The following is an 11,848-nucleotide window of genomic DNA, read 5'->3' on the forward strand; positions in this document are numbered from 1 at the left end:
GGCTTGCGAGTATATAACATAAACCCTAGAACAAAAACTGTGGGTACAATGTATTTGCACTTCCGGATGAATAAAAGTGATGATTTTTTTTTGATGGTTGAATAAAAGTGAAGATTATTCCTCAATAATTTTGATTATCCTTTATATTATCCATAAAGATTGATATAATTAAAAAAAAATACAGCTGGTATCTGTAGTGTGATACAACCAAAGACCCAACTCTCTCCACCAAAGCACCAACTAAGATACCCAATCAACAAATTAGCCAATACAAGTACATATAATAGGTCAAACTCTAACTCCTACAAATTTTAATTAAAATAATAATTTAATTAACTATCCAGCACATAATTAATAAATAAACCCCAATTAAAATACCCAACTTTTTCTTCTTCTTCTTCTCCTTTCTCTAATCTTAACAATTCTCCCCCGAAATTCAAGCTTCTCTCTCACAAAAATCCCAAAAAAATAATTAAAAAAAACCCTTTTCTTTCATTCATTTTTTCTTTCCCTAAAAAAAAATCCAATCTTTTTTTTTTGTTGCAGAATTCAGAAACATTCCCCTGTTTTTTGAATTGAAAACAGGGGTAAGGTGGGGCTTTTTTGCCCTCCTTCTCCCCCAATTACCCACCAAATTCATGAGAAACAATACGAGATTCATCACATTACAACCGATCAATGACATCAATCACCACCGATACATTAAACGCAGCCGTAGCCGCCACCGCCGCCTCCTTAAACATCGTCGCTCCGCCACCATTGTTTTCTCCCTCGCCGACGACGTTGGTTTTTCCTTCCATAGAAAGATCAAATAATTCTTGGCCATTCCCGACAATTCCCGTATTAGACACCTCCTTTGATATCATCACCATTGCTCTGATCATCTGTTTTCTGTTTCTCTCTCTCCTTTCTGTTATCTTCATCCTCCACCTTCGGATCAAATCCCGCCATTTTTTCAAGCTTCAAGGTTTCTCCACCCACTGGGGCCCGCGTTTTCTGTTGGTAGTTTTGCTTTCTCTTTGGTCCATCAACGAATTTTTTCGGTTGCCTATTTTTAGAAAGAGTTATATTCACCCTTCTTTACCCTCCCTGCCAATTACCCACCAGACCCATTTTTGTAAATTCCATGTTGTGTTCTCTTTCGGGTTGTTCGAACCCGGGTTCTTGGTGGTTCTTCTCTTCTTGGTTAACATCTCTATTAAGAAACGGAGCCCCGGTAACTTGTGGGCCATCGCGTTCGTTGCAATTACTTGTTTACCCTTAGTGGTTGCGCTTTATTTAGCGGTTTATGTTTCACCTGCCCATTTTAATTTACCGCCTGTGTTTACCCGTAGTTCGGTCTTATTAAGGGATAAAAATAGCCAGTCCAACGTGGTGTATTGCACGTACCCCTTAATCGGAAGTGTGATTTTCGCCGGATTTGGCGTTGTGTATGCACTCGCCCTCTTGGCGACGTATTGGAAGGTTGTTGCGCTCGTCATTAACAAGCGACTAAGGACGCGCGTCAACGTGCTCGTTGGGACCGTCTTGGTGTGCCTAGGGACTCAAGTGTTAGTCTTGACTATATCGGCATTTTATGATCCGGATGCTGTGTGGTATAACGTTTTTGTCCTAGTAAATTTCATAAGTGTCCTAACTTGTGGCATTGCAATTGAGGGTATTTTGGTAATTATGCCGATCATCGACTCGCTTGATGCTGCGAGTTGCCCATTAGAGGCAGGGAGGGAGCATATCTACGAATATGTTTGAAAGGTGCAAATTGGGCATTTCAATTAGTCAAGACTCGAGATTAAGGGCACTTTTGTCCATCGGTGAACAGGTTAGGGCTGGCCACGAACAGAACAAGAGATTTAATTGTAGACGTGGAAGAAAGGTGAAAGATGACACATGAGGAAAAAGATTTGAATTGATGATGATGAGAAGCAATGTAATGTGATATTTTGATGATCCTTGATTATGATCGATGATCTTCTCTTTGCCCTTTGAAAAACACCATAAGATTTGTTTGTGTATTTTTCTTCTTTCTTTCTTTAGCATTTAATCAGATTTTTGGTTTAGTTTTGCTTAGTTATTCTATTAATGTACATAAGCTTTGATGAGCACTAACCAAAATAGTCATGAGTTAGAGGAAAAATTTTGTCATCAAAAGGAGCACAAATGTAAATTTTTATATGCTTCTTCAAGTACTAACATAACAATTTAGTGTTCTTTATTACTCCCTCCGTCTCTTTTTATTTTTTACGTTTGGTATTTTGCACGCGTTTTAACGACCAATTAATGTGCATTGAGATTCTTCTAAATTTTTTATTTTTATGTAAACGAGAAAAATTACGTTTATTTATAATATTTTCACTCTTATCAAAATTCTGATATTGGGAAAATGAGAAAAAGTTAATGTCCCAATGGAAAAGTGTGAAAAATTAAATGACCCAATGGATTTAATTGGTTAAAATAATAATTGAACACAAATTTTGATAGAATATTAAATCATTTATGTGATATTATAAAAGGAAATATAAAGAACATTTTGGGATACCCAAAAAGGAAAACGTAAAGAACAAAAAGAGACGGAGGGAGTAGATTTGTTATTGTTTTCTAGACTTTTTTTTTTCTTTTAATTCATGTTTGACAACAATTTCAGCTATTTGTTGAACGAGTTAAGAAAATTAAAATAGAAAAACTTAAAAACAAAATTAATTGATATGAGAAAAATTAACGATACAATATAAATTTGGCATTTTAGTCAACCTTGTCTAATAAAACAACCACAAATGAATATTTAAATAATGCTATTCAAGTTTAATGGTTAAGAACTTAAGAATGAGGCCTATGGACGATAGATCACATGTTCGAATCCCTCTTTCTCCATTATATTTAAGCTAAGTTAATATGCATGGTTCGTAGTAGTATCAATTAATCAAGTTGCAATCTCGAAATACAAACCAAAATTGAATGTTTCAAAGGGCTAGGCCTTTGAACTTGTCCATAATACTTTGAATTTAATTTGCCGAAAAAATAAACATTTTGATTTACAGATGAGATGTGTTGTTACAAGTTGTATTATTAGATCTGTTTGGAAAGGGCTGAAGTTGAACATATCCACAAACTTCAAAATAGAAATTTGATGGTAGCATTTGATGGTAGCATTTCCACAACTCCGCCGGTGAAAATGTAAGCACACATTCTTATTTAAAGGTAGTATGCAATAAATATTGAACATTAAAGTAAAAGTTAAATCAAAATGTTTTAAAAAGTTATTTATTTTTTAGTGATTAAATTTTTTACTTTAATAAAAATCATCACTTCAAAGTCACTCCTTTAAAATCTTTATCCATCAAGAAAAATATTTACAAGTGGCGTACAATTAATAATGTACTTTATAGTAAAAGTTAACTTAAAAGGCTTAAACATTACCCTTATGTATGTTAAAGTTGTCTATTTCTTAGTAATAACATTTTTCATTTTAATAAAAATAACTTTTTAAAATTACTAATAATAATAATAATAATGTATAAAATTAATCTTTTAATCCTTTAAAATGTTTATCTATCATTTTTTTTAATAATAAAAAATAAATTAAAACATATTAAAATTTACAAAAATATGACACATATTTAGAAATGGAAAGAGTACTACCAGCCGAGTTGGCACAAGATGACTCATGTGTAGCCGTGTAGGCGTTTAGCCGTCCTTAGACCTTTTTGACTAACACCAATTCACATTTTGTTGTTTGAAAACAAAACCTTTCACACTCCTTAGTAAAATTAAGGAAGTGATCAAAATTCCACATTGTTTTGATGATTATAATCAGATCATGGAGATAAAAGAGCAACACCTCCATAAGCCAATATTGTTGAAGATTGCAATAAGGCCTTCTAAATTTCTCTCATCTCACGAACAAAGGCAAGTCAAATCACACTATTTTGTCACCAACAATAATCAACACTTTCAAGCAGATGCAGTACATATGTCATATTATGCACCATGTAATTCAGGAAGAAAGATATTTCATCAAACTTAAGAATCGGCCAGTTACCCCCTTCTTCTTGAAGCCATTGAAGCTGGTCGAGACACTGCATCCAATGAATGAATTCTACTACAAGACTTGGCGGCCATGCTGACAAGGTGTTTGTTAAAATGTCCAACAGACTATTTGCACAGGTAAACTCAAACTGGTTTTGTGTATCTCCACTACGCACATTGTTAAATTCTTATAGCCATATTTTAAGTGTATGAATTTCTTCTACAAGACCACAGTTACACTATTGAAGCCAATCTTGTTTAGCCAATTATACTCTAAAATCTAAACCCAAGCAATGAAATCAGTCAGTCATCAGTTCGTCACTCTTACCAGTCCTTGTTTGTACGTCCTATAGCCCAAATCTGGATCAGTGGAATATTTTTGCAGACTATTCACAGTCAGCTCATATGTTAATTTGATACAAATTGAAGATTAAACTTCAAATAAATATAGTCTCCCTTAGAACAAATTGCAAGAAATGGTATTTTCTAAACTTTTCTTTATACCTAGTTCGTTGTTGCGAAGCTGTCAGCCTGTCACATTAGATGTTACAGGGAGTCACATTACCATGTTACAGCCTTACAGGTTATCCGGCTTAGCCCTTTTGCCTGATATACTACTTCTTTTTTGTAATGGCACCAAGTCAGATGTACCTTTCATCCCAAAAAAACTACCAAGTCAGGTATACCAAAAATGTTATATGCACTAAACTACGAAAAAACTAACTCCATTACTTCTCATCATTTCCTTTGCATTCCTCAAAAAAAAGCAACACTAATTCACAAGAGAAAAGAGAGATCTTGATGGATGTGGCAGGAGGTCTTTCACTGGTGCAAACTGTCATCCGACTACTGGGTTCTCCCATTTGGACAGAGATTGAATCTGTGTTGGGTGTGGAGTCCCAGCTAGCCAAACTCAAGGTCACCATGTCCACCATCCAGAACGTCCTTCTTGATGCTGAAGTTCAGGAGCGGCTGCACCACGGTCGTCGCACCAACGTGGAACAAGGCAGACTTGAGAGGCTTAAGGAAGCTCTTTACCAAGCTGATGAATTGTTTGACAAGGTTACCACCCTTGCTCATCGCAAACAACTCTTTTCCAGTAACAAATTCAGGAAAGAGGTATGCCTTTTCTTCTCTTGCTCTAATCAGCTTCGTTCTGCTTTTAATTGGTCTCGAGAGATCAAAAAGATCAGGGAGGGGTTGGATGATATTGTCAAAGATCATCAACATGACTCTGGGTTGAGACAACCGATTGGTCTCGAGGTAACTCAAGTAAGCCGTGAAACTCACTCCTACGTGTGTGAGGAGAAAGATGTGATCATTGGGAGAGATGATGATAAGAGGATTCTGATTGATATGTTAGTGGACACCACTATTGAGGCTGATGTTTCTGTTGTCACCATTGTTGGCATTGGAGGTTTGGGGAAAACGACTCTTGCCCAACTTGTCTACAATGATGAGAGGATTAAAGAAGAATTTCCTTTCAAGATGTGGGTTTGTGTCTCTGATGATTTTAATATCAAAATTGTTCTTCGTCAAATCCTTAACTCTGCAACAATTCATAAAGCTCACCATGGTGACATAGACATGGATAACCTCCAGAAGGATCTTCGACAAGCACTTGACAGGAAGAAGTATCTACTTGTTCTGGACGATGTTTGGAATGAAAATTCCGAAAAGTGGCAGAAATTGGAAACCTTGTTGATTGGAGGTGGCAGGGGTAGCAAAATTTTAGTGACTACACGCTCTAAAAATGTAGCTTCTGTTGTGGGAAGTTACCGGACACATGAATTAAAAGGTCTCTCAAACGAAGACTCTTGGAATTTGTTTGAGAGAATGACTCTTCGACCAGGGCAACATCATATAAAGCCACAATTGGTTGATATTGGTAAAGAGATTGTTGGCAAGTGTGCCAATGTTCCACTTGCAATAAGGGCCATTGGAAGTCTTCTTCGAGGTAAGGATGAAAGTAGGTGGCTATATTTGAAAAACACTGATTTGGCAAAAATAAAACAAGATGATACCAATGGCATTGTATCTGTTTTAAAGATTAGTTATTATTATCTGCCATTCCATTTGAAGAGTTGCTTCCGTTATTGTGCTATATTCCCCAAGGATTACAAGATTGTCAAGGAGGATTTGATCTGTCTTTGGATGGCACAAGGTTTCATTATGCCATGTGATGTAGATAATTTTGAAGATGCAGGTGAGGAGTATTTCAAGCAATTATTGCAAATGTGCTTCTTCCAAGATGTAAGACGGATAGAGGGTACTGATATAATTATATCATGCAAAATGCATGACTTGATTCATGATCTCGCTAAAGAAGTAGCCGGAACAGAAATCATCCAGTATAGCACAAGGTGTTGTACCGAGAATACACGCCATATATTTATTGATAGTAGTGCTGCAGAAGATATTTGTAGCGACTTCACCAAGATGAACAAGATGTGTTCAATTTTAAGTAGTTATTACGACGAGATTTCTTCCAATTTAAGAAGTCTTGTTGTGTTATCAAAACTGGACCATTTAAGGGTATTAAGCTTGAATTACTCTGGTGTGAAAATGTTACCGAGTGAGATAGGTAAATTGTGGCATCTAAGGTACCTTGACGTATCTTGCAATAATATGCTCTCTATGTTGCCCTCGTCCATTACCAAGCTTTACAACTTGCAAACATTGAAGTTACGAAAGTGTATGGGTCTCGTAAATTTACCAAGGGATTTGAGGAAATTAGTTAACCTCAGGCACCTGGATATACGAGATTGCTGGGGGTTGACACATATGCCTACGGGGATGAATAGCATGACATCTCTGCAAAAGCTGACAGGGTTTGTGGTGAGTGGAACAAGAAATGATGGGAATTTGGTCGGTGAGCTTGGAGATTTAAAAAATTTCATCAATCACAGTCACACTATGGAAATCTTAGTTGTTGAAGGTGGTGTCAGATACGATGCAGTGGATGATAGGGAAGGGACATTTCTATTAAAAAGTCAACATTTGAGAGGAATAAAGTATATATGGCGTCGGAATTACTATAATGCAGATGGATTGCTGCAAGGGCTGCAACCCCATCCTAATCTCAGAATATTGGAGTTGAAGGATTATACAGGGTTGAGGTTCCCGAGATGGGGGGGCTCATTAATGAATTTGCATAAGTGTCTCCCACTTCTTGTTAAGATAACAATATCAGTTTGTAGGAGGTTAGAGCATCTTCCAACGATGAGTCAACTACGTCATTTGAAATTCCTTACAGTAAAAGAATTATGGGACTTGGAGTATGTGGAGAATAGAAGTATTAGTGTAGTATTAGGGTCGAGACAAGGTGACGACTTGGTTTTCTTTCCATCCCTTGAAAAGCTTGTGCTAGTAGATTTGCTAGAGTTGAAGGGATGGTGGAGATCAGAACCTGGGAAAGGGGAGACACGAGAAGAAGCAGGGTTTCACTCAAATTTATGTTCGTTCCATCAACTTTCCTATCTGGAAATAAGAGATTGCCGTAATTTGACAACTTTTCCCCTCTGTCCGAAATTGGAAGAATTGAACTTTGTACTAAAGCTAATTAGAAAACGGAATCAGAGAGAGTACGTTTCTATAATCACTTGAATTTACGTATTTCTGAAGACTGGTATCACTGCTGATCACCTCATTTTCAGGGGTTTAACTCAGAGCTAATGGAATATGCCAGAAGTGTACTTCCAAGACATCCAAGACATTCAGTTTCATGATTGAAAGCTCGTCATTGTCATTTCCTGTTCTTATCATCCTTTTCATTCTCCCACATTTTCCTTTTCTCTACTTTTTTTTTACTTAAATATTTATCTATCTGTAGCTGAACTTTTAATTTTTAGTGGACATTTATTTTCCACACCATGTAAATTTCCTTTGGGTTTCTCTCTTTTAAGATTGACCAAAGTGGTAACCTGAACTTACAGTTTTATTTAACTGAAATATTCTGCTAACAGGTCAAATATGAAGTATAAAAGCTGGGATTATATAAGCTAGGATTATAGCTAAACCACATCTTTGTATTTAACTAGCTTTTGAGCCCGTTCAAAGAACGGGCGGTTGTAAATTGGTTGTTCAGATGTCTTTTGAAGTTTTAATTAGTTAGTACTTCTGATTTTTGGTAACATATGAATTAAATGGAGGTGTAATTTAGAGGTTGGAATGATGGATAAATGCAATGAATTAATCTAAGTACCACATTTGGCCAAAAAAAAGAAAAAAAGAATGATGGATAAATATTGGATGTTAAAGTGGTGGAGTGGAAGAGACTAATGAGTATAGTAGACTATTAATAATTTGATGTTTAATAAGGAAAACGGAGTAGAAGAGACATCAAAAGTTGTAAAACATAGAAACAATAAAGAAAAATTAAAAAAAACAACAAAACAAAATGATGGATGAAAAGAGAGATGACACATGACTTCTAATAATGAGATGCCACATGAATTCTAATAATCTATGGTTTTCCTTTAAATACTATGTATAGATGTATAGATTAGTCACCTGATGGTGTCATGTATGTTGCTCTTCTTAAATCATGTTTTTTCCCTTCACTTCTTTTATCACATAAATAGCAATGCGCTTTATAGTCGGTATTGTCCAAGTTCACTTCTTTCATTTGATCAGTTCTTATTTGGAAATGAGCAAGAATATAATGAGATAAATTTTGTAGCATTTCAGAGGCAGATTATTGAGAAATGTCAAAAAATATGTGAACAATATTTTGATTGGAGCAAGCTTTGATTTCGACAATGAATGACTTTTGTACTGGCGTAATTAGGAGATGACTGGCGGGGGCCATGACCCTCTATGTTATATTTAAAAGTCAAATATACATTATTAAATCACATGTCTAATGTAAGTGGTAATATGACCTTAAAAGTTAGAATTTGTTGGAGTTACATGTTTCAAATTTTGCCAACCTAACTTTTATACTTGTTTATTCGACATTGCAACAAGTCCTTAAAACGGCTCATCCCGACATGATACATAATGTTGGGCTGTGCACATGCCTCACATCTCATTTTTTATTTTCATTTGGGACTACTGGGTAGAGTCGTAAAAAACTGACTCAATCCAACCGACATCCGATAAAAACCTAGGTGACTTGAAAAAAGAAGTTACACGTTCAATCCACATTAGAACAATTACCCGACCCGTAAGGCCGTAACCAATTGATGACCCAATTGTGACAGCCCTGTCTTGGTTAATACAAGGCCCATTGTAGCCACAGCACACTGTGGTGAATAGCCCATTTATGCAACATCCAAGCCCAATTATAGGTGATAGCTGTCAACCTTTCACCCATTTCATCTACAACGGCTACTAGATTTTAAATAAGCACAATTGACAAAAACACCCTCCGCTCCTCCAACCACAAATCTTCAATTCTTAACGTTAACCCACAACAGTTACAAGGCCATTAAAGTCATTACACTTCACAACGTTCAAATATCTGTTCTTGTTCCTTCCCCAACGGTCATCTCCCTAGACCTTCCTCCAACAAAAATAAAACCTCCCTCTTTTCTTCCCATTCTCAACACACTTCTCTTCTCTCTCCTCTTTCAATCAGATCTCAACAATAGCTTACTAGATTTTTTTCCATATCAGGTGAAAAAAAATCCATCTTTTTTCTTTTACCAAAAATAAAATAAAAACATACTCCCAAATTCTAAATTCCAGCAAAAAATGAATGATTTAATGACAAAATCGTTCCTGAGCTACGTTGATCTGAAGAAGGCGGCATCCAAAGACGTTGAACAAGACTTAGAAATGGGAATTGGAGGAGCAAACAGAGACCCTAAAATGGAGGAATTTCTGGAAGAAGCAGAAAAGGTGAAAACAGAGATGGGGTTAATCAAAGAAGTTTTAATTACTCTTGAGGTTGCAAATGAGGAGAGCAAATCTCTGCATAAGCCAGAAGCTCTGAAGGCGCTTCGAGGCCGAATCAATTCTGACATTGTCTCTGTTCTTAAGAGGACTAAAGCTATCAAGGCTCGCCTTGAACAAATGGACCGCGCTACTGCTGAAAATCGCCGCCAATCTTCTGAATTGGGTACCCCAATTGATCGGTAAGGAACACTAATCAAGAAACTAATTGGGTTTTAAATTGTATTTTAATTTGTTTGTTCTGTAAAAAAAAATCTGGGTTTTGGTTGAGAATTGAGATGAAATTGATAGATTTTGGCTGAAAAATGGGAAAATTTGTAAGATTTTGAAATTGATTAGGTTTTAATTGTACTTTTGTATTGTTTGTAATGTTTGTTCTGTAAAAATTTGTAAATTTAGAAATTAATTAGGTTTTTATTTGTGTGCTAAATTTTGTTTCGTAGAGTTTATTTTGGGTTTTGGTTGGTACTTGAGATAGAAGTTGATCAATTTTGGCTGAAATTTTGGGAAATTTGTAGGATTTAGTGTTCTAATTGAGGTTTTTAATTGTATTTTAATTTGTTTGCTCTGTAAAATAAATTATTGGGTTTTAGTTGGGAGTTGAGATGAAATTTGACTTATTTTGGCTGAAAATTGTAAAATTTGCAGGATTTAATGTTCTGATCAGATTACTGCAGGCAAGAAAGTATTAAAACATGATCCAAATTCAGAAAATAATTGGACTTTTTTTTCTTCTGTGTGTTCAATTTTTGTTTTGTACGGAGTACAACTTATTTTGTGTTTTGGTTGGTAAATTGAGATAGGATTTAACAAATTTTGGGTGAAATTTGGGAAATTCCTTCCTAGGATTTAAAAATATGATCCAAATTGTTAATGGTTAGGTTTTTTTTCAATGAATTTCAATTTATGTTAATCCTTCAAATTTCAGAACAAGGTCATGTGTGACAAACGGCCTAAGAAAGAAGCTAAAGGAACTAATGATGGAATTCCAAGCACTCAGACAAAGAATGATGTCCGAATACAAGGAAACAATCGGAAGATGCTACTACACCGTCACAGGTGAACACCCAGAAGACGATGTAATCGAAAAGATCATATCAAACGGGACCGGAGAAGGCGAGATCTTATCCCACGCCATCCAAGAGCACGGCCGAGGCAAGGTGGTTGAGACGGTGATCGAGATCCAAAGCCGCCACGACGCGGCCAAGGAAATAGAACGGTCACTGTTGGAGCTTCACCAAGTGTTCTTAGACATGGCTGTTATGGTGGAAGCTCAAGGGGAACAAATGGATAATATTGAACATCATGTGATTAATGCTTCACATTATGTGCAAGATGGTAGCAAGAATCTGAAACAAGCTAAGGGTTATCAGAGGAGTAGTAGGAGGTGTATGTGTATTGGGATTATTGCACTTTTGGTGATTATATTGTTGATTGTCATTCCAATTATTGCTAGTTTTAGTCATTCTTAGATTAATTTCTTGTAATTGGGTTATGTGTAGTTTAATTTTATGTAATGGGGGCTGTTACTCGAAGCTCCCTTAAACTTTAAGAACTCGCTTTATTTATATATCATATTTCTATGGAAGTACTAGTTTTATTCATATATCATATGAAAGTAGTGTGACATGTTACTTAATTGCTTAATCGGTTCTTTATATTAAGAACTCGTTTTATTTATATATCATATAAAAGTAGTGTGATGTGTTGCTTATTGGTTCTATATTACGGAGTACTTTGCGAGCTTTATGTTAAGAACTCGTTTTATTTATATATCATATAAAAGTAGCGTGATGTGTTGCTTATCATGGATCGATTATAGAGCTTCCAATTTATTTATTTTTTGATTTTTTACTATAATAATCCCGAGAGTCAGCCAAATATTTTCCTCGTACTTTGTAACCGTATTTCTTCGTAACAATACTTT

At 35.7% G+C, this 11,848-nt stretch overlaps 2 protein-coding genes across 3 annotated transcripts; both read left to right on the plus strand.

Annotated features, from left to right (window-relative positions):
• Positions 1-3,693: 3,693 nt before the first annotated feature.
• Positions 3,694-7,985, plus strand: LOC110797265 (putative disease resistance protein RGA4). Of its 2 annotated transcripts, XM_056838494.1 has the most exons (3): positions 3,694-4,161; positions 4,791-7,607; positions 7,680-7,985. In XM_056838494.1, exons 1-3 carry the CDS (start codon positions 4,115-4,117, stop codon positions 7,696-7,698), a joined length of 2,883 nt encoding a protein of 960 aa, XP_056694472.1. In that variant the 5' UTR covers positions 3,694-4,114; the 3' UTR covers positions 7,699-7,985. The 2 variants fall into 2 exon arrangements, with proteins under 2 accessions (XP_056694472.1, XP_056694471.1); XM_056838493.1 differs by having other exon boundaries at positions 3,695-4,161; positions 4,791-7,985.
• Positions 7,986-9,535: 1,550 nt separating this feature from the next.
• LOC110796533 (syntaxin-related protein KNOLLE) lies at positions 9,536-11,527 on the plus strand. The gene is made up of 2 exons (XM_022001596.2): positions 9,536-10,103; positions 10,850-11,527. Exons 1-2 carry the CDS (start codon positions 9,721-9,723, stop codon positions 11,391-11,393), a joined length of 927 nt encoding a protein of 308 aa, XP_021857288.1. The 5' UTR covers positions 9,536-9,720; the 3' UTR covers positions 11,394-11,527.
• Positions 11,528-11,848: the final 321 nt, after the last annotated feature.

The sequence above is a fragment of the Spinacia oleracea genome, chromosome 3, assembly GCF_020520425.1.
Source record: "Spinacia oleracea cultivar Varoflay chromosome 3, BTI_SOV_V1, whole genome shotgun sequence".
NCBI classification, from domain to species: domain Eukaryota; kingdom Viridiplantae; phylum Streptophyta; class Magnoliopsida; order Caryophyllales; family Amaranthaceae; genus Spinacia; species Spinacia oleracea.